The 21,386-nt window shown below is 38.8% G+C and overlaps 1 protein-coding gene across 6 annotated transcripts in view; it reads left to right on the top strand.

The window, feature by feature from the left end:
* The first annotated feature begins 1,535 nt into the window (after nucleotides 1-1,535).
* The window catches only part of EZH2 (enhancer of zeste 2 polycomb repressive complex 2 subunit), a 31,794-nt gene continuing 11,943 nt past the window's right edge, over nucleotides 1,536-21,386 (top strand). For 2 of the 6 annotated variants that reach the window (XM_086468445.1, XM_086468443.1), the window contains exons 1-11: nucleotides 1,536-1,652; nucleotides 2,181-2,282; nucleotides 5,222-5,338; nucleotides 8,640-8,760; nucleotides 10,947-11,090; nucleotides 11,632-11,734; nucleotides 12,296-12,459; nucleotides 18,912-19,003; nucleotides 19,946-20,186; nucleotides 20,606-20,775; nucleotides 21,167-21,261. In XM_086468445.1, the coding sequence (XP_086324571.1) occupies nucleotides 1,536-1,652; nucleotides 2,181-2,282; nucleotides 5,222-5,338; nucleotides 8,640-8,760; nucleotides 10,947-11,090; nucleotides 11,632-11,734; nucleotides 12,296-12,459; nucleotides 18,912-19,003; nucleotides 19,946-20,186; nucleotides 20,606-20,775; nucleotides 21,167-21,261 (1,466 nt within the window). Of the gene's footprint in view, nucleotides 1,653-2,180; nucleotides 2,310-5,221; nucleotides 5,339-8,639; nucleotides 8,779-10,946; nucleotides 11,091-11,631; nucleotides 11,735-12,295; nucleotides 12,475-18,911; nucleotides 19,004-19,945; nucleotides 20,187-20,605; nucleotides 20,776-21,166; nucleotides 21,262-21,386 lie in introns of all 6 variants that reach the window. The other 4 variants (XM_086468441.1, XM_086468440.1, XM_086468442.1 and 1 more) reach the window with 4 other exon arrangements.

Below are 21,386 nucleotides of genomic sequence, written 5' to 3'. Positions count from 1 at the left end.
CTCTGTCTAGTCAGCTGCTTTGGGCCTTATGTGGAACTTATTTGTATGCTTTACATTTTTTTCCTCAAAGGCTAGTTCCCATGATTTGGGTTGGCATTTCTCCCATTTGATTCATTTCTAAATTCTAAAAACTCAACAATTTTTGTTAGAAAATATAATGTCTTGCATAAAAATAGGTGGCAGGCTCTCATAGACTGTTACCTTTTGTTCAGTGTGAACGTGCTCAGTGTAAATGAAGGTGTGGTATTGAGAATAAAGAGGTTCTGTACCGATTGCACCCCCCCAGTCATCATAAAGTCTGATAGAACTCAAAATCCAACCTGTACAAAACTGCTGAAAATAGACCTCTACCTACAGCAGCAAAATGCTTTCAGTAACTGGGATAAAGCTGTACTCACAACAGCTGGGGGAGCTGTGGTGTGCAGCAGGGGAGATAGCACTGGGCAGTCGACTCCAGCCCAAAGAAGACTCCTCTGTTCATATTTAACTACCTTGATAATTAGAAGGGCTGGAATTGTTTCTGCTCAAATGGATTGAGCTTGTTTGCGAGTGTATTAACCTTGGGCAACTGGGCATTTCAGCCTTTTGGCCATGATGGCTATTGTGAACACTATTTTGAGCTATTCGGTGAAATGCTGTAGGTTGTTACAGCGCAACTCTGGAGAGGAAGCCAGTGTGCGATGTAGTGGTTTTGTTTCAGGATGCTATTAAAATAGTCGTTGCCAGCACAGTCTCAGCATATGGTCCTGGATTTTGGAAAATGCTGAGCAGATTGGAGTATTCAAGCAATGCAGTTGGATTATAATGTAAAAATACAACTTCATTGCCAGCAGTCCTGTGACATAAAAATGAAGCACTTTCTACGAGGAGGGTGATCAGTAAAAGTGCAATCAGTGTCCTGTTTGCAGTCAGCTGGACAGTTTGGGTTTTTGTAGAATAATTGAGAAGAGAGCAAGGTCTCTTACTCTGGCTGTTTCAAAACTCTATGTCTGAATTTCTAGAACGTTGTGACCCTCGAGTGGCTAGGTGGCAGGGCTGTACTTGGGGTGCCTCTCAGCACTTGAAATCAACTCCAGAGGCCTATTCTAGGAGTTAGTATCTTACTGAAGAGGACCACTCCTGCAAGGAGGGAAAGGTTTGTCTGCCACGAACGTAGATGTCCAGAAGTTAATTTACAAGACTGCTTGCAAGGGTGCCAGTGTGTACCTTTGCAGTCAGCATCTTGATGTGTTCCACTTCACCCCTTTAAATTCATTCAGGACCTTTCTATATAGAGGCATTAGAAGTGCTTAAAGCAAGTGTGAATGGTCCCACTGATTTGTGATTAAAATGACTCTTTTCTGATGTGTATCACATAAGTATGTTTTTGTCTTGTTGGGTTGGGATGGTATTGCAAGTGTCTGTCTGAAAGGAGTTAAAGGCATCAGACATGAAAGGAATGTCTCAGTCCTACCTAACTTCCCTCTAACTTCCTCTGTAAGCAGTGGCATCAGATTTGGTAATATTAACATGACATTGTCTTTTGTAGGATAATCATGGGTCAAACCGGAAAAAAATCTGAGAAGGGACCAATTTGTTGGCGAAAACGTGTGAAATCAGAATATATGAGACTGAGGCAGCTCAAGAGGTTCCGACGTGCGGATGAAGTAAAGGTATGTCATCTTTTGGTTCTATTGCTTAAAAAATGATACAAAAGTTGATTTTTCTTCAGAAGAATGAATTGTCCTGCAGCTAACACCTGCAATAACAATTTCATTAAATACTTTGTTAACATACTGAAAACTTATCTTAACTCTCTGATCTTATAAACAGGTATGATACATTTATATGTGATTGAATCAGGCTTGCTAAGTATCAGAAGAGACTGGCGAGCAAGTATGGCAGCTTCTTTAGCCACATACTCTTTCTAATTCCATTTCGTATTTAATTCCATGCTAAACCTCTGAGCGTCTCTAAACATGAGAACATGGTTTGAGTCAAAGAAAGAGATGATGAACTGTATTGAGCCTTGCTGACATTTAAACAAAATTTGGGCGGTTCAGTTTGAGCACTTTTTTTTTTAAATCCTGTCTGGTTTTGTTTATTTTTTTCAGTAAATGTTATGATGCCTTAAGATTCTAGCAGGTGAGTTTAGAGTCTTTGATTTCTATGTAATGTTTACAATTGTGATTAATTTTTAGAGTATGTTTAATTCTAATCGTCAGAAGATACTGGAAAGAACTGAAATCTTAAATCAAGAATGGAAACAACGTAGGATACAGCCTGTTCACATCATGACTTCTGTGAGCTCATTGCGCGGGACCAGGGAGGTTGGTTAACATGTGTTGTGGTAATTCCACTTACAAGGTTGTTAGCACATCTTTGTTTTATTACTGGAAAGTTGGCTATTCTTTATGGTGTTTTCCAGCATGACATGCTTGGCAGCTAAATCTTTTTCGTATGAGTCTCTTAAAGAATTTATTTAGTATTTACTTTGATCATATGACTTCTGGAAAGCAATAAATATGCAGCAGGCTACCTAGCTTTGAATGACACACAAAAGTGAAGCTTCTTTATTTCTGATAACACTTGGATCATACCTCAGCATCCTTTAATCAAAGCATTTTGTCTCACTGATATTGGGAGTTTAATCTTGCTCCTGTTGGGGTTGACCCCCAGTGGTACAAATAAGTAGTTACTTTGGTTCTTACTGCGTTAAAGCCCATGAAAGCTGTCAACACACCCACTTGACAAAGCCTTCTTTATATTAATTAAAAGTTATTTAATCACAGAAGTTCTAAAAGGAGTTAGTTGAGTTGGTGCACCTTTGTGGTGCCCAAGCAGACTGGATGCTAAATTTGTGAAAAACACTTCCATGATGTGATGCAACTTGAGCACCTAAACTGGCTTTTATATTGGTAGCTTGAACAGTGGTTTAAGCCTACTCCAACATTCTGTATTCAGCCCAGATTAATTTATCTTCTTTCTCTGTTGCTCTTTAGACATTACTCCAAACTAACACAGTTTCAGGATGTTTCATGTGTAACAATCTGAAAAGCTAACACTTTTCAGTAGGATGAGAATGAAAAGGCTTTGCTGTGAATAGGTTAAAAAACCCAAAATAAAGCGCTTTCTTTACAAGGAGATTTGTCAGATTTCCCTTTTCCTAAATTTTAGCGGGGAACTGGGGGCATGTGTGTCACAGGCGCAGTTGTGTGCGTGCATGTTCAAATGCAAATAGGGAAAGACCTTTGCCTGGGTGTTTTCTTTTAAACATGATTGAATGTGCAATTACTCATGTACAGCTCTATACCTGTCATATGGCACTGTAGGATCAACTTCTGATAATAACTGACACAGGTACACATCCAATTTTCACTTTTTTTTGTTAGTAAAAGATCATTCCTCACCATTCCTCTTCCTTTTTCTCTTCTTTTTTTTTTTTTTTTTTTTTTAGCTTGGTTCACTATTCCTTTATGTTAATTTCCTGCCTGAATTGATTTCCCGCCTGAATTGATAGAGCACATTAATTACTACATTCAAATCCGATCTCTGTTTCATGAATCAGAACTTTAATGCTTGGTTTAAGATTGCCATAATTTATAGTGAGAAGAGTGTGACAAAGAATTGGTGGGGGTTTTAAAGGATTACCTTAAAATCTTTTTTTTCTTAATATGCTGAATTTCTTCAGAGTTGCATAGGACACTGGCTAGAAGTTTAGTGACCTGATGGAAAGGTTTTGTGACAGCCTTCACATGTTTGGTGAAGACTGCAGGGCATCGCTGGTGGCATAGGTTTTCTCCAATGGCTAGTGCAGTCAGCACCAACCTAAGACAGTAACATGGGCTGTGCTAGCCTAATACCATTAAGCCGAGTTCCGTACCAAAACAATGGGGCAACATAACTGAGACTTACCAGTACTAAACACTTTGAGTCATTTAGATGTAGCTTACTTGTCAGCCTGAGACTTCTAGTTCCAAAGATAAAAGTAATTATTTTTTTACTTCTCTATTTTTATTCAAAAATACATGAAAAGTATGCTAGGTGGCTGCTAGCGGGAAAATTAACCTGACATGGGAATGAAGCACTAGCATAGGACAGTGTCTTGAGTATTGATATACACAGCAGAAATCTAATTTCATTTGCTGGACATTAAAAAGAAAATAAATGAATCTGGCTTGTGTCATTCTGCCGGGGTACTGTCTCTGTATACTGTTTGTTACATTACTTTGTGTATTTCTTTAGAAATGTGAAGCTCTGTTCATCTTTCCCTTCTGGAAAGGAGAAAAATCTTTTGTCTCCACTTCCTTTTTTCCTTCCAGGTAGCTATGATAGCTGTTCTAAACTTTGTTTTTAACCTACCTCCAAATCCTTTTTGTACTTTCCCTAGCTGTGTATGTTCCTGTCTGCTTTTGTTTGTAACTTTTTTCCAGAGTTCTTCATACTGCTGTCCAAGTATTTGAGAAAAGTTGATCTGTATCTGTTAACTGTTGAATAGATGCAAGAATAACCCAGAAGCTGGCTGTATTTCTATTGCATGTTTATCTTTTGGAGGCTACATAAACCTCTGAATCTCAAAAAAAAAAAAAAGTCCTGTAGCTGGAAAGCTCATTGACATGCCCAGAGTTGCATATTAAGAGTTAATTTTCATTTTTCTGTTGTAAGCGGTGAGCATAACCAAAGCCTTGAGGATAGGATAAACAGATAAAAAAAAGAGGAAATAAGGCAGGAATTAACAAGATCTGGAGGATTTATTTCAACAAGATGTCTTGGTGGCATTAAAGTAAAATTTTTTTTTAGCATAAATAATACGTGATTTCTGCAGTGTATTGGTCTGAAGCCAGGGGAATTCCGTTGCGCCTCTGATGGCTTGTGTAAATACTCTAGCATCAGTGTAGCAGCAACAAGTACTAAATCTGTTTTGAGATGCCAAACGTAATTTGTATTGTGGGTTGAATAGTCTGAGTAAAATACTATCATATTCACTTATTAAGTGGAAAAAAAATCATGATCTAGTAGCAAAGGTATTGACATAGAAATAATTCTTGTGTCTTTTTTCCTACTAAACCCATTCTTACTATTATGCCCTAAAAATCTGATGCACTTTTCAAAGGCTGATATGGCTAATTTTGACAAACACTTTGACTTTTGTACATTGTATAGTGTTCTTCTGTAATTCTTTTTTTTCCCTTTTTTGTTTCTGATGTTGCTATGTAAGTGTAACTTCGACCTCTTATTTCAGTGCTCTGTTACCAGTGACATAGATTTTCCGAAACAAGTCATCCCACTGAAGACTCTCAATGCTGTTGCTTCTGTGCCTATAATGTATTCTTGGTCTCCTCTTCAACAGAATTTTATGGTAAGTTTAAAAAAAAAAGTGCTGGGAGGAGAAATGTATGGAGAAAAGGGAGGGGTTAGTTTTAGAAATAAACCAGCAAACATCTGTTGCCAATTACCCTCCATATCTTTTTGTTACTGATAATAAGCCAGTAATAATAAGAAATAGGCTCACCCAAATAAAAATAATAATAATAAAAAAGTAACTTTCATTGGAAACTAAACCTTGGTCCTCGATGAACCTAAGCATCTCTAAATCCTTGCTGTAAAGAGACACTAAGTTTGTTTAATTCAGGTTACCAATTGTCTTGCATGACATTTAACAAATGTACATTTATTTGAAAGCCTGTAATTAGTGTAATGAGAAATGTTTCCTGAGGCGTATGAATGTCTTTAAGTCAATTGACCAATGTACCTGTAGCAGAATAGTAATTGTTGTGGAATAAAGAAAACTTAGTCCTGAAATATTCTCCCCAGATAATGGTCATTCTTATATAGAATCACAGTGTGTTTTGGGTTGGAAGGGACCTTAAAGACTATCTAATTTCAACCCCCGGCCATGGGCAGGGACACCTTCCACTAGACCAGGTTGCTCAAAGCCCCATCCTCACAGTGAAGAGCTTCATCCCAATATCTAATCTAAATCTCCCCTCTCTGTTTGAAACTGTTACCCCTCATCCTATCACTACCCTCCCTGACAAAGAGTCGCTCCCCACCTTTCCTGTAGCCTCCTTTAAGTACTGGAAGGCTGCTCTAAGGTGTCCCTGGAGCCTTCTCTTCTCCAGGCTGAACAACCCCAACTCTCTCAGCCTGTCCTCGTGGGGGACGTGTTCCAGCCCCCCTGAGCATCTTTGTGACCTCCTTTGGACCTGCTCGAGCAGGTCCATGTCTTTCTTGTGCTGACGGCCCAGAGCTGGATGCAGCACTGCAGGTGGGGTCTCACCAGAGCAGGGTACAAGGGGAGAACCACCTCCCTCGACCTGCTGGCCATGCTGCTCTTGATGCAGCCCAGGATGCAATTTGCTTTCTGGGCTGTGAGCGCCCTTTGCTGGCTCATGTCCAGTTTTTCATCCACCAGCACCCCCAAGTCCTCCTCCGCAGGATACACTCATTGCTCAGCCTGTATCTGTGCTTGGGATTGCCCCGAGTCAGGTGCAGGACGTTGCACTTAGCCCTGTTGGACCTCATGAGGTTCACATGGGCCCACTTCTCCAGCCTGTCCATGTCCCTCTGGTACGGCCTCCCTTCCCTCCAGCGTGTCAACTGCACCACACAGCTTGTCATCGACAAACTTGCAGAGGGTGCACTCGATGCCACTGTCTGTGTCACTGACAAAGATATTAAACAGCACTGGTCCCAGTATGGGCCCTTGAGGAACACCACTTGTCACTGGTCTCCACTCAGACATCAAGCTGTTGACCGTGACTTTGAGCGTGACCATCCAGCCGATTCCTGATCCACCGAGTGGTCCACCTGTCAAATCCATGTCTCTCCAATTTAGAGACAAGGATGTCATGTGGGACAGTGTCTAATGCTTTGCACAAGTCCAGGCAGATGACGTCAGTTGCTCCTCATCGACCAACACTGTAACCCTGTTGTAGAAGGCCACCAAATATGTCAGGCATGATTTGTCCTTAGTGAAGCTGTGTTGGCTGTCACCAATCACTTCCTTATTTTCCATGTGCCCTAGCCTAGTTTCCAGGAGGGTCCGCTCCATGATCTTGCCAAGCACAGGGGTGAGACTGACTGGCCTGTAATTCCCCAGGTCTTCCTTTTTTCCCTTTTTACATATGGGGGTTATGTTTCTCCTTTTACAGTCAGCAGGAACTTCACCAGCCTACCATGACTTCTCAGATATGATGGATAGTGGCTTAGCCACTCTATCCACCAGTTCCCTCAGGACCCGTGGATGCATCTCATCAGGTCCCTTGGACTTGTGCACCTTCAGGTTCCTTAGATGGTCTCGAACCTGATCTTCTCCTACAGTGGGTGGTTCTTCATTCTGCCAGCCCCAGCCTTTCCTTCTGTGACTTGGGCAGTGTGGCTGGAGCACTTGCCAGTGAAGGCTGAGGCAAAAAAGTCATTGAGTACATCAGCATTCTCCATATCAGAGGTAGCCAGGTCTCCCATTTCCTCCCCTACTCTTCCTTTTTGCCATACCTATAAAAGTTTTTCTTGTTGCCCTTGACATCCCTGGCCAGGTCTAATTCTATCAGGGCCTCGGCTTTCCTAACTAGATCCCTGGCTGCCCGGGCACTTTCTCTGTATTCCTCCCAGGCTCCTTGTCCTTGCTTCCACCCTCTGTAGACTTCCTTTTTGTGTTTGAGATTGTCCAGGAGCTCCTTGTTCATCCACGCAGGCCTCTTGGTGTTTTTGCCTGACTACTTCTTCATTGGGATAGCAACTGAATATAGCCTTTTCTTCTGGTTAGCTTCACTGTATGCAGAAGCCATTACGTTAGATTTCTGATGTAGGTATTTGACTTATTTGAAAAGCTTAAAGCTTTTTACAAATTTTGTCACATCATTTTGTGTATGATCACTTTTGCTGACTGTTATGATAATGATCGTAGTAAAGTGATTTAAATATAACCAGTTTTATCAGTCTATGTACAGAGCTCTTCCATGCATTTTTCTCATTTCTTTCAATTCATCAGTGCTTGGATATTTTGCACTACTGCAGAATCATGATCAGCAGGAAAGTTTACAATTATTTTCTTAACAGTAGGATGTTCTTCTGTGGTATTGGAACATACAGCCGAGTATCAAGGTCTGTAAATTCTGCTGATAAAACATGGGACTATTAATGCACTTAGTCTGTATGCAGACAGAAAAAAACCACGACAGTGGAGCTCAGATTAAATTGTGAGGCATGTTCCTGTGCTTGCTGTTTAGACAACTTGAATTTAGAGTCTTTTTTTGTGTCATACTTTATTTCTGCCAAAGTGATAAAGGGGTGGTTTCCATTGCATATTCCTGTGGAAGAGAACCAAGGAAGGAAAGATGAACTTACCACATGCAAGCTTCCCGAAGCTGGGTAGCTTGCTGTGTTTCAATAGTAGAAGCTTTGTGGAAACACCCTGCTAACCTTAATGTTCGGAGCTAGTGTCAGTATCTTCAGCCAGTCACTGCTAGTGCAAAAAATTGTTGAACAAAGATGAGGGTTTTGTTTTGTTTGTCTAGTTAATGGTAAATGTGGTAAAGCAGTGAAACCAGTTATTTAACTGTGACAGCTAGATACTTGTAGATTGTGAAATTAACAAGGCAGAAATGGTCAACTGAAAACGCAATTTAAAATTGTTTGATTATAACTATTGTTACTAGGTAGAGGATGAAACTGTTTTACATAACATTCCGTATATGGGAGATGAAGTGCTTGACCAGGACGGTACCTTTATTGAAGAACTGATCAAGAACTATGATGGGAAAGTGCATGGAGACAGAGGTGAGCTCAAGCACTCAGGTATACTGATCACTTCTTCCTACATAAGTGATTGTTGTCAGTGTTGCTCGTTAAGGCCTGATGCTCTATTCTTACAGTATTATCTGTAGAATCCCTGCAGTGTGAAACATTGGGTATAACAGACTTCCTTGTTTAAATATATTGCTTTGTGTTTTCATAAGGCTGCAAAGTGTTAAAGTAGTAGTACGGAGAAATTAAACACGTTAACTTTCTCCTGAGACCATACAATTCATCATAATGCCTAGGTGCAACTTGCAGAAGTTCTTGGTCTTCAATTTTATGCTTGAAGCTTTAGAACGTAACAGTGTAACGTCCCTACCTGTGACCTGCCTAGCAGAAAGTGGCAGGAGAAGCATGCAGTTTAAAACTCTGATGATGACAACACTTGTAATGCAATTTGATAAATAACCTCTTGTGGTTTGTTTTTTTTCCCTTTGAGGAAATTATTAGCTATTTAAAAACCTCCTTTTCTGTAAGTTGGCTTACAGAGCAAAGTTGTATCTTGCTGTTGGTACACATATATATGTATTCTAAGCTGTACTTTACCTCTCATTCTGTGTGGGAGCTGGACTACATGCGATGTCATCTGTCTCTTAGATTGCTGAAGTCTCAGTGAAGTAGCAACCTTTCACTGGCTCTATGTGCCCACTCAGAACTGGCTTATACAAGCCTGAACTTTACAGTTGTAAAGGTTTCTCTGACTACTCTGCATCCCCCTTTGCAGAAACATTACCCACACACCACCACCCCCGCCGTCCACGAGGAGTCATTTCTTAAAATTGATTATATTCCTGTTAATGCTGGAGTGACTGAGAAAGAGAACTACGTTTTTGAGTACACAGTGTGCTGCTCGTGAAGGTTAAGCCTGCAATTCAATAATAAATGCTGCTCAGTCCTACACCAATCTTATTAATGACCTCATGATAGCTGGTGCCTTTATATTTCATCAGGAACATGAAATGTTTTGCAGGGTTTTGCCTTTGGATATTTTTGCAGATTTACTGATTGCTGACATCCTTGTCAGAGAACTGGTTATATCAAAGTGGTGACATTATGAGTAAATGTCTTCTATTATTAATTTAATTTATTGATTTATTTATTTATAATGGCAATGGCTGTTATTATGGGTCCTTCAAAACTATATCGAAAGTAGAAAGACAGTATTTTAGTCTCCCAATAACTAGTATTCTTGTGTGACTAATTAAATGGAAATGCTGTGGGAATGTGTAATCCAGAGGCATTCCCAGGTAGGAGTCAGAATTGTAAACTAGCTCTGTAATTGCACTTTTGAGAGAGAAATTCATACACCTGTGTGTGTATACTAAGTGTTCTGTTTAAAACATCCAAATGAAGTACCTGCCTGTTTTCATTGTCTACATAGGAATAAAACTGATTATTTCCCTTAAGTTATAGTTTGACATCCAACCTCCATCCAGGTTGAAACGGATGGTGATAAGCACTACAGCTCCCACACAGTTCACGGTTATTTTTTTAAAATAGTGTCTCTGTCAACACTAACTACAATTTTCCACTCTGCAGAAATGCCTTATTGTCTGTCTCTGCTGCCCTTTGTATTTCACAGCAGAATACAAGCTAATAAGCAGATATATGCAGCATTGTATCCTTCAATTTTCTCTTGAATTTTTTGTATGTAACTGTGTACTTTTTTTTTTACCATGTTGCCAGTGGGGTTTATAGTGGGGAAGTGGATGCTATGGAACTACCAACCAAAAATCTCTGGAGATTCCCTAGCTGTCCAAGGATAGCTTCATAGACTGTCTGTGTGCATTTCCAGGCAAGCGTAACCCAACCATGCTGGAACTGGGATTCTGGCATAAAAATCTCTTAAATAGTCTAGCTAGTAAGTAATTTTTTTATCTTCCAAGGAAGAGAGATTTATTTATGTCTACTGGTATGAAGCATGGGGAGTTGGGAAGAGAAAAATTTCAACAAATTTCCTTCTCCCCTTCCCAGTTATCAGTCTGAGAAATAAATACTATTTTTAACTCTTCTCAGTTCATATACTGAAACTAAAAGGGAAAAATACAAAATGTTTCTTTCATAAATTACAGCATTTGCCATAATTTAATTCAAGTATAGGGAGGACTAAAAATACTTCATATACACCTTGTGCTTTTCTGTTCACTACCAATTTTGCTGAATTTCAGAATGTGGATTTATCAACGATGAAATATTTGTTGAGCTGGTCAATGCACTTGGTCAATATAGCGATGATGAAGATGATGATGATGGAGATGACAATCCTGATGAAAGAGATGACAAGCAAAAAGATCGGGAAGGTAACAGGATGGGTACGTCTGTCTGCAGACTTTAAAAATGAAAACCAAAAACCCCTTTTCTTTAATCACTTGATAAATTTGTTCAAACCTTTCTACTGGATAGTTTTTCAGGTCTAAAGTAGCATCATTTTCTTCATCATTTCCTTTATCTTTTAGTTGTACAGAGAATACCATGAAAGGTGCTTTTGCCAATTTTTGTTTCTCTGCATACTGAGACAGTCAAATGCACCAAAAATCAGTTGGGTATCTGTCCAATGAATGCTTTCGTACTCCTCAGAAAATGAAATATCGTTATTCTGAAGTAGGCAGAGTTCTGAATTGCCATCTCCATCTGCTGGTGAAACAATGGTTTCTCCAAATTTTACTAGTAGAGCTCTCAGTAGGGAAGGTCACAATGCATTTTAAGTTGTCTGTAATTTAGAAATAAAAACCTTTGCTTCTTTTCTATTAGGATTTTGGTGAAATTCTCCTTTCTTTGAACACCTCCTTGAAGTAGCGAAGGATCAGAAATACAATTTTTTTACTTTCCAAATTTTTTTGTTTTCTTTGACAGAGAAAGAAAGCCACCCACCTCGGAGATTTCCTTCTGACAAGATATTTGAAGCCATTTCCTCAATGTTTCCAGACAAGGGTACAGCAGAAGAATTGAAAGAGAAGTAAGAAAGTATTTCTTGGGATGTATTGCTGTGTTGCTTTATGAAACAAAGATCCCTTGCCTTCATGAAATATTTGTGGATTAGGAATGCTCCTCCTTGCAGCTAGGTGCTGTGGCAATTGTGTAACTTCTGCAAGTGATGCATGAAAGGAGTTGGCTGTTCCAACAGAGTCAAGCAATACAGAGGTGTTTACTAGCCTTCCTTTCAAACTATTGAAAAGTGGGTGCTTGCAGGTGTTTAATAAGCTATGTTATTTTTTTGAGGTGGTAAAATAAAAGCTTTCATTAAAAAAAAAGTCTCCTTTTTGGTTTTAGTAAGTAATACTGAGTAATATATATGAGGAGATGATGGTTCAGAAAATAAATGCATTCCTTCCTAGCCAATTTTATGTTTGTGTTAATGAGTACGGAATTAATAACTTGTCACGTCACTGACAGATTGACCTTTCTAGCTGGCACACATTTCTTAATTTTTTCTTAATTTGTCACTGAAATTGCAGAGTAATACTGGAATCAAAAATTACTTTAAAGATGAATAAATAATTTCTATCTTTCTTTTAAGATACAAAGAACTCACTGAGCAGCAGCTTCCTGGAGCTCTTCCTCCTGAATGCACACCAAACATAGATGGACCAAATGCTAAATCTGTTCAGAGGGAGCAAAGCCTGCACTCTTTTCACACACTCTTCTGTAGACGCTGTTTTAAATATGATTGCTTCTTACATCGTAAGTACAATTGGAGTGCGCTTGTATATCTCTTTATTTTTTGCAAGTTAGGAAACTTAAAAATACTGTAAGATGCAATACAGAAGGAAGGAAAGAGAAGAAAAACTAAAAGCAAGCAGTAATATCGCTAAAGTTTACGAAAACAACTTGTCCATGTTGACATCATTTTGCAGTGAAAACTGCAAGAGTGAATGCACCTGTTTGTTATCCTTTTTGCATTTAGGAGTTCATAGAGAATTCCTGGCTTGGACCTGTAATATTACTTCTCTTTTTATAGTCTTCAAGAAAACTATGCTGTTTTCCACTACTGTTTCTGTGTTACACTTGCTCAGTTCGTGCATGGAGAATGGAATGTATTCCTCCATAAAAATACCTGGTTATTCATCAGACTTGCTTCATTTTCTAGCAAGGAGAATGAATAGCCATGAACAGTTTTATCTTTTATTCTCTCGGGTTGATTTCTAGCCACTTGACTTGTACCTGGTGATTTGAAGAATTGTTTCAAACAGTTGAGTTTTAGAAATTGTGATATCCTTTCCAGTGAATTGCTTCCACGTTGCCCCATTCTTTTTGGGGAAGGATTTAACAAGAGCTTTAGCAATGATGTTAGTTTCTATTTGCAAAGTGTGAAGAAGAGAGACTGAAGTGCCACTTGAGACAATTCTTTCTCTGAGAACAGTCAAATGTAAAGTGGAACCTAACAGTCAAATATGAAGTGGTTTCAACTTGTAGTTGAATACTATGATGCCCTCTGTTTCAAATTAATTTTCTCTTTTGACTTAACTGTTTGTGCGCATGTTCCACTGCGAGTGTGCATGCATGTTCATTTGGAAATCTTTGTGCTTTGTCAGCAGCTCCTCATCCAGCGCACATGCAATCTGCCTGTATTTGTACTTCACACTAAAGGCTTTACGCAGTGCTTCTGCTTTTTAGTGTCCCTTAGTTGCCTTTCAGTTTGAGGAGGAACTGGAGTTGTTCTCAGATGGTGGGGGTGGCATGGGGGGGAAGCTTTTCCTGTTCCTAGTTTGTTACTGATTTCTTTAGTATTTGTGGCTTTTGGAGTTAGGTCTGTTAGTTTCACTTTTTCCTTGCATTCTGCTGGCAGGCCTTGCTTGAAAATACAAAGAAGCAAGCTCTTACTTCTGAATAATGTTTAAGAACAGTAAGTTTCTGGAGGTATAGCTGCTGCCTTGCCCAGCCAGCTTCAACACGGCGTTTTCTGTGAAGGTTGTAGGTTTTGTTTAGAAGTATCTTAGTTGCCTCGATGACTCATTCCAAGAAGTTCTGCGTGCAGCCTTAGTCTGTAGGACAGGCAAGTGAAGCTCTGTGCTACCTTTTGGCAAATCCATTCATCTGGCAGTGGTTTTACAAGTTCTTAACACTCTCAATAGTCTAGCAGGGACATTGAGTGCCAGTCTAGTTTTACTACTTCAAAAGGATTTTGGTTTTTAAGTCAACAAGAAAGCATTGTCCAGACATAGCGAGAACAAAACTTTTTCCAGTAGTACGCCAGAAGATTTTATGTGCTTCTTCAGCAGTGGTTTTGGGCCGTTTTTCTCACTAATTCTATAAACTTGTAGAAGTTTTCCTGTGAAGATATGGGCTCCTCAAAAATACATGTATATTTGATTATTTACACAGATTTGCCTTTCATAGTCGTTTTTGAAGATTGTTAGAAGTAGAACTGAAAGGATCCACAGAGCACACTTTGGTACCTACTACTCTGGGGAGCCTGGTATTACCAGTCCACAGTTTTTGAGGCACCAGCTCTGCGGGACTTCTTTTCTTTTAGTGCTGCGAAGGACTAGTTCATAGCGTTGTTCATTTTGACATGTTCTTAAGTGCCAGATTCAACCAATGACAAAGTCCAGAGTCACGTCACTGATTGGCTGAAGGACTTTAGTTCTCACAGTAGCAGCATCCTTTAAGCCAAAAGCCTTGTGCCCCTTCTCTCTGTGTTTATAACCTTCAGATGGAAGACAAAGTGCTTATGCTGAAAGATTGGCTGAGTTCTTGTTGCTGGTGATTTCCGTTAAGTCACTTAAAAAGTCAGTGTTCTTTCCGAAGGGACGTATGTCCCAGGCTTCATTTTAAAGCGTGCCTTGTACTTAAAAAGGCCCAAACTTTAAGTCATCTCTTCTGCTATGGCCCTGATAACCTGAAAGAGGGAAGAAATGCCACTTCCACTGTGGAGGCATTCAAGATGTACCTTTGTGTCAAGATGGAGTGTGAAATTTCTGGTTATCATGATGCTCTTTGTGACAGCTTATGCAGCACATGCATTGTTACTGATAAAAATATATTTGATAGTTGTTTGTTGCAAAGAGATCTCTTGAGGCTTGATTTACACATTCACTGTGTAGCCTCCAGACTGGACCTGAATGTAGTAAACTGATGCTTCAGTCACCATTCCCTGAAGACATACCCAAATCTCACCTCTACAATGACTGGTCACTGCTTTGGATGCATTGCTTCCTTCTGCTTTTGTCTGTAGTAACACCAAAGAAAGAGGATTGTTTTCTGTCTCTGTGTGTCTTGTCTGTCTTCGTGTCTGCCCAGAGCTAGGAATTTACCTGTTAAAAACTGAGAGCGTCAGTTGTATGACCGCTTCACTTTCTGTGAAATTTTAAGACTGTTGGCTGAAATCCACCAGATTCATTGCTGGTACTAAGTAACTCATCAAAAACAGACTACTCTGGTTGTTGGAAGGCTGCACTAGCAATTTTAGCATCTCTGCAACAATTTAACAATTTAACTTTTTTAAAAAGTTGATAACATTTATACTAGCACCCTAATCAGTTGCCCCTGTGGTCTATTCCATGCAATTACCAAGCACTACAGGATGATGTCTTGGCCTCTGCAGATGACATTTTTGATGAATTACTTTGGTAACGTTGTGGGCTACAGTGATCAGATTTGTACATTGAAAGGTGCAAATCTCTGGAGAAGGCATAGAGAATTTAAAAAAAAAAAAAATCTATTAAAGGAATTCTATTAGGTCTGGGTTTGATTTTTGTAATTCCCCCTCTTAGATTCAATTTTTGTTAAGATTAGCCTTATTTTATGGAGTTTCAAGCCTTTGTTCTAGAATATTTGAGTTAAATGTTGGAAAAGTTATCATTAGATTTTTAACATGTCAAGTCCCCTTGACAACCTGGCAATCCCTTTATGTGCAGGTGATGACATTACTGAAAAAACTTGTGTACCGACTTCATTTGCTGACAGCAAGGAATTATGCCTAAATGTCTGGACTAACAAAGAATTTAGAAGAAGGAAAAATATCAGGTAGGGAGAATTTCCCAAATAGCTTGACTGTGAGGCAAATGTACATTTCAGGCTAAACTGTTGCCTGTGTACTTTCACATTATGAAAAATATAAGAATTGAGCCCATTGGGGATGAGAGAGGTAATAAATCTCAAAAACAGAAAACGTGCTTGGTGAAGCACTTTTAGAATGACTTTCTTAAGGAAATTCTTGAAGAAATACAGAGTTTAGTTATTTAGGAAATTCTGCAAAATCTTCTTTGATTTTTTTTTGGAAAAAAAATTACTACTGATATTTGCAAGATTCATAATACAACTGTACAAATAGTTTTATTCTTGTCCTGGGTCCTTTCTTTGTAACAAGCCTCCCAAAAAATACCTCTCAACAGCGGTGGTAGATTCTGACTATAGTTGTCAGTACTGTACTGTGTTGGGTGTTTGAAATAGTGGAAAACAAGATATGTTTCTAATATTAAGTATCAGATAGAGTGTATTTTTGAGGTCTTGCTGGTTTTAAAAAGTCAAACACTGATTTGTTTCACTGCATTACAAACTAAACATTTCTTCACTGTCTAAAGGAAAACAATTTAAAAAAATAAACACTCATTTCAGGACCTTGCACAATGGAACTTGAGAGGGGAATGTTTGCATCTGCAAGTGAAGTGTAAAATGTATCATTTTGGCTTTTGCACATGGCAGCAGTCTGATATGGATCATGGCTTGCAAAGGTTTTACTATTCTTTTGCATCGTTGCAAAGTTATTTTCCGTATGGTGTGAAGAAAGGGTAAAACAGTGATGTGGACTGAAAAAAAAACCCAAACCCTGAATGAATGAAGTGGTGTACTGTGCAAATTTAAAGATGCAGTGTTGAAAAATGTGTGCGGTTTCCATCATCTCATTGTTTCTTAAAAGCTGGAAAAAGGCGAATAACTTAGCATTAAATTGCAAGGTGTCTTTGTTATTTAATGTATTTTGCCTACAGAATGTATGAACACTTCAAGGGTATGTGAAACCTGAGAAGTGAAAAGCTTTTAACTGGAATGTGAGGGAAGAAAGAGTGCTAATAGCAACAATATGCGTAAATTACATTCCTGTACTTGTAAATAATTTTTACATATCTGTAAGTCCATATGTGGAAAATTGAAGCTTTTTTGTGGTTTTAGATTTATAAAATGTCATGTATTTCTCTGGAGAAAGCAATGCAATATTTAATTAGTGGTACTTTTATATAGCTTATACCTTTTTAAGAAAGCCTTGGAAGAATACATTGCTTCCCTGAGGTTCCCATGTGCTGCTGTCATTAATACAGGCATAACATTATAGAATTTGATTTGATTTCCAGCACACCTTCCCTTATGGGAGGCTAGCACGAAGTGATGGTTCCAAGATGAAGTGATTTCATCAGAGAAGCTCTCTTAAGAAGTGCTCACCACCACTGGTCACCCTCCCCACTGTGCCAAAACAAGTGCGTGTGGAGCTGTGCTGCAAACCAGATCACTGAAATGAGATTTGCTTTTAAAAACCTTGTCTCTGAAGACCTATGTGAGCTCTGGCCACATTCTTTGAAAGGGAAGGAACTGCATTTTAAAAGTTCAGTCTTGAAAGCATAGTGGGCTGTTATAAAGGGAAGCCTCATTCACAGTCTAGAAATACGATGAGTAGGAAAGCCTGTGGTGGTGGCTTATTAAAGGAGAAGGATGTGTGTGGTGTTGGTACAGAACAGCTCTTATGGATTAATATGGGTAAGAGGGGAGGGATTTCTTCTTTCAGTTTGAACGTTAGCACCTTCTATTCACTGACTGTTGAAAAAACTTAACTGTAAGTGACCACAGTTGCAGTTAGGCAGCTGTAAAACTGCAGCATAAGTGCTTTTACAGTGCTTGGGAATCATGCGTTTTCAGATGGCCATCTTTTGTAGGTCTTCGTGGGGTGTTAGGAAACAGACAGCTAGCACTGAGTAGTTGTCTTTTTTTTTTTTTGAACTTGTGTGCATTCTCCATTTTTGTTCCTTGAGGTTGTGTATGCCACTATTGGCACATTTGGGGGAAAAAGTATTTATTGATATCTATCTATCTATATAAACCTCAACCCCGCCCCCCCCCCCAAAAAAAAAAAAAAACAAACCCAACAAACCAAACCAACCTCAAAACCAATCTATTCCTGGAGCATGGAGGAATTTGTTTTTAAAAAGAGAATTGCAGAAAACTACGGATAGCATTTCAAAAAGGTCCTAATATAATTTGGGAACATGAGTACTTGAGTTCTGATGACAGCCCAGCTGAAGGTTTTCCAGGCTTTAGTTAAGTACAAGATACAGAAGAGTTCCCAAGACTTTCAGCAAAATTGGGGAAGTCAGTCTCTCTGAAAACACCCTGCTAGGAGGCAGGGATTGCATGGGGGGACAGCTGGTAGAGATGTGGTCTGGCAAAGGGAATGGATAGGAAACTCTGCCATCCCGTTATAAAGGTGCTCATGTGGCATCTGTAACGTACCCAGTTCTGCTCCATTCTGAGTCACTGCTCTGCAACTTACCCAGAGTCAGTCAGGTACGTGACCAGGCACTTCTCTGACTTAGCTGTGTTTCTTCTGATCCATAGTGACTGTGTGATGATAACTGATTTTTATCCTGCAGCTGGGCTATGGGAACTGGACTCTTACCACATGCCAGCTTAGTTGGAGTGCTGATAAACTAACAGAGTAAAAATGCTTACGTGTCCTCCTCACTAACGTGAAAAGTGGGTCCATTACCTTTCCAAAGTGTGTGGGCTTGGATTTTTTGACAAGATAGAAATTGAACACCTAAATGTTACAGATTGAGATGATCATGCATTAATAGGATAAACCCTGAATTACTCTGTTTACCATGGTAATGGTGGTAAAGTCTTTTCTGTTTGGTGGAAAGGGAGATATAGCAAGTCTTCCTTTATACGTGAAACAAATGTGATGATTGCCTTCACTGATGTAAACGGGCATATGCGGAACTTACCCATGTGCTGTCTCTGTATTTAAGTGGTAAGTCAAATGTCAGTAGATGGTTTTTTTTTTTTTTTTTTTTCCATTTGTTATAATTTTATTCTGGTTTTAGTAAAGATTTAATAAACTTTGTGTTTTGGATACTGTTTGAGATTAGATATTGAATGTCTTTTTTTATATTACAACTTACAAATGTGATGTTTTGATTCAACAGCATTCCACGCAACTCCTAATACTTATAAACGAAAGAATACAGAAACAGCATTAGATAATAAGCCTTGTGGACCGCATTGTTATCAACATCTGGTAAGAGGATTTCATATGTTCAATTCGCTAAGCGCTAGTGCTAGCTGCAGTATTGCCAGCTACGTTTCATGTAAGGACACACCAGATCTATGGTAGTGTGTATGCTTGTGGGCCACTTGCAGTCAAGTACATTATCTTCAGTTTGTGTGAAAGAGTTAACTTCCAATCATCAAGTGAAAGTCTAAGTAGGAATAATTTTTAGCTCTAATTAGATGTAGCCTGAGATATTTGTAGGGAAGAAAGATTATTCTCTCCTAATAGCTTGTTGCTGCTATCGTGTCCAATCTAGTCAACGAACTGGGTCTTACAGACTTAGCTCTCTCCTAAGTTCTGTCACCACTAAAACATACAAAGGTTTTTGAATTCGCTGAAGGCGGACGCAATCCAATATTTGTGCTCTTAAGATACAATGGGATGGAAATTAATAAGGTGAAATCCTTAGTAATATAATTTCAAATCTCTCTCATAATTCCCCTAGATTTTTTCATATGAGCAGCCATGTAATCTTCCAGTCTAAAAATCCAGTGATTGCAATTTAAAAAATGCAGAACATATATTGTTTAAGTGCCATGTGCAAGAAGAGTTCTTGTATTTTGAAGTATATTCTCTGTGGGAAAGTCTCATTTTTATTTTTTTTTCTGTTATCTAGGAAAATAGAAATTTACTACTGAATTATTTTTCACTTGGCAGCCAAAACAAAAGTGAAACTGAAATACTGACATAAATACTTTGTAAATGTAGATTTATTTTTTCATGATGGCATCAAAAGTATTTATGTTCATGGTTATAGTACATTTAACTGCAATTTGTATGTCCATGATTAATTTGTAGAATAATGCAAAGCTCTACTGTATGCAAATAGAACATGTTTTCTCCCAGTCCCGGACCACAGCTGAAAACATTTTCATTCTTTGACTGAAAATTGTAATGTTTTGTGTTTAGGAAGGTGCAAAGGAGTTTGCAGCTGCCTTGACCGCTGAGCGTATAAAGACACCACCAAAGCGCCCAGGTGGCCGCCGAAGGGGAAGACTTCCAAACAACACCAGCAGACCCAGCACGCCGACAATAAATGTATTGGAATCGAAAGACACAGATAGCGATAGAGAAGCCGGAACTGAAACTGGAGGAGAAAACAATGATAAAGAAGAAGAAGAAAAGAAAGATGAAACATCCAGTTCCTCTGGTAAGGCTAGTCAATGCTGCTTTATTCAATTACCTGCAGTGCTTGAGGGGATAAAAAACCCAAGCAAGTTGAGCCATGTGATCAGGAAACCATGTGTTTGGAATGTAGGGAACCAAGTGAAAAGACAGGGTAATAATGAGTTTAATCAAATACAACCCTGTAAGAAAATTTCCAGATTGTCCCAATTTATGTATAGAGGTAAGAATATGTAATTGCAGTATCTACTGTTACCTGATTTTCAGCTTCTTTGAGGCACATGAAAAGTGCTGTTTTGTTGTGGCACCTAAATTAAGAAACAACAACAAAAAAATCCCTGGGGTGTTTTTAACTACAGTTAATAACCTGACATTTTTCAGGGCTGTGTGAAATTTTGGAAACATAGCCTTATACTGACCCGTACCCACAATTATTTATTATAGAAGCCAATTCTAGGTGTCAAACGCCGATAAAGATGAAGCCAAATATTGAGCCACCGGAGAATGTGGAATGGAGTGGTGCAGAAGCGTCGATGTTTAGGGTTCTTATTGGCACCTACTATGACAACTTCTGTGCAATTGCCAGACTGATTGGGACCAAAACGTGCAGGCAGGTAAGAAGGGAAGCTACTTACTAAGGATGATAGTGTTCTGCTTTTAAAACTGAAGTATGAAAATACTAGTAATGATTACTAAAAGAGAATTAATTAATTTTCTTGGTTTTCCCAAGAATGCTATGATTCATGCCACAAATATATAAAAGTTAGTTTTAAACTGTTTTTAAATTAAATTTACAGGAGGTTTAAAATAGACTATCTGTTCTTAAATGACAATGTACATGTATTGAAAAGAGACTGGCTGGATATAATCCAGATGTATGGTCATATATCCATATGACCAGATAGAATCGGTTGTTGGTTGGAGGAAATCATACTAACTTAGAAAATGAGCAACTTTCTACTAGTGAGAGATTTATCGTGGATGTATTATGGTATCTCTTGTTAGGTGTATGAGTTTAGAGTAAAGGAATCTAGTATTATTGCTCCAGTCCCTGCTGAAGACGTTGATACTCCTCCCAGAAAGAAGAAAAGGAAACACAGGTAAATCTGTTACTAAATAACCTTAGCATAACAATAAATTGGAGATACAAGAGATCAGAACAGAAAGTGTTTTGGAGGGAAAGTTTGGAGCAACTCTTCCCCTCTTGCTTCCAAAACCAAAATTT

Source organism: Leptosomus discolor, chromosome 7 (assembly GCF_034619465.1).
Source record: "Leptosomus discolor isolate bLepDis1 chromosome 7, bLepDis1.hap2, whole genome shotgun sequence".
NCBI lineage: Eukaryota > Metazoa > Chordata > Aves > Leptosomiformes > Leptosomidae > Leptosomus > Leptosomus discolor.
Note: the sequence above shows the minus strand (reverse complement) of the source record. Positions and strands in the feature narration are given on the sequence as shown.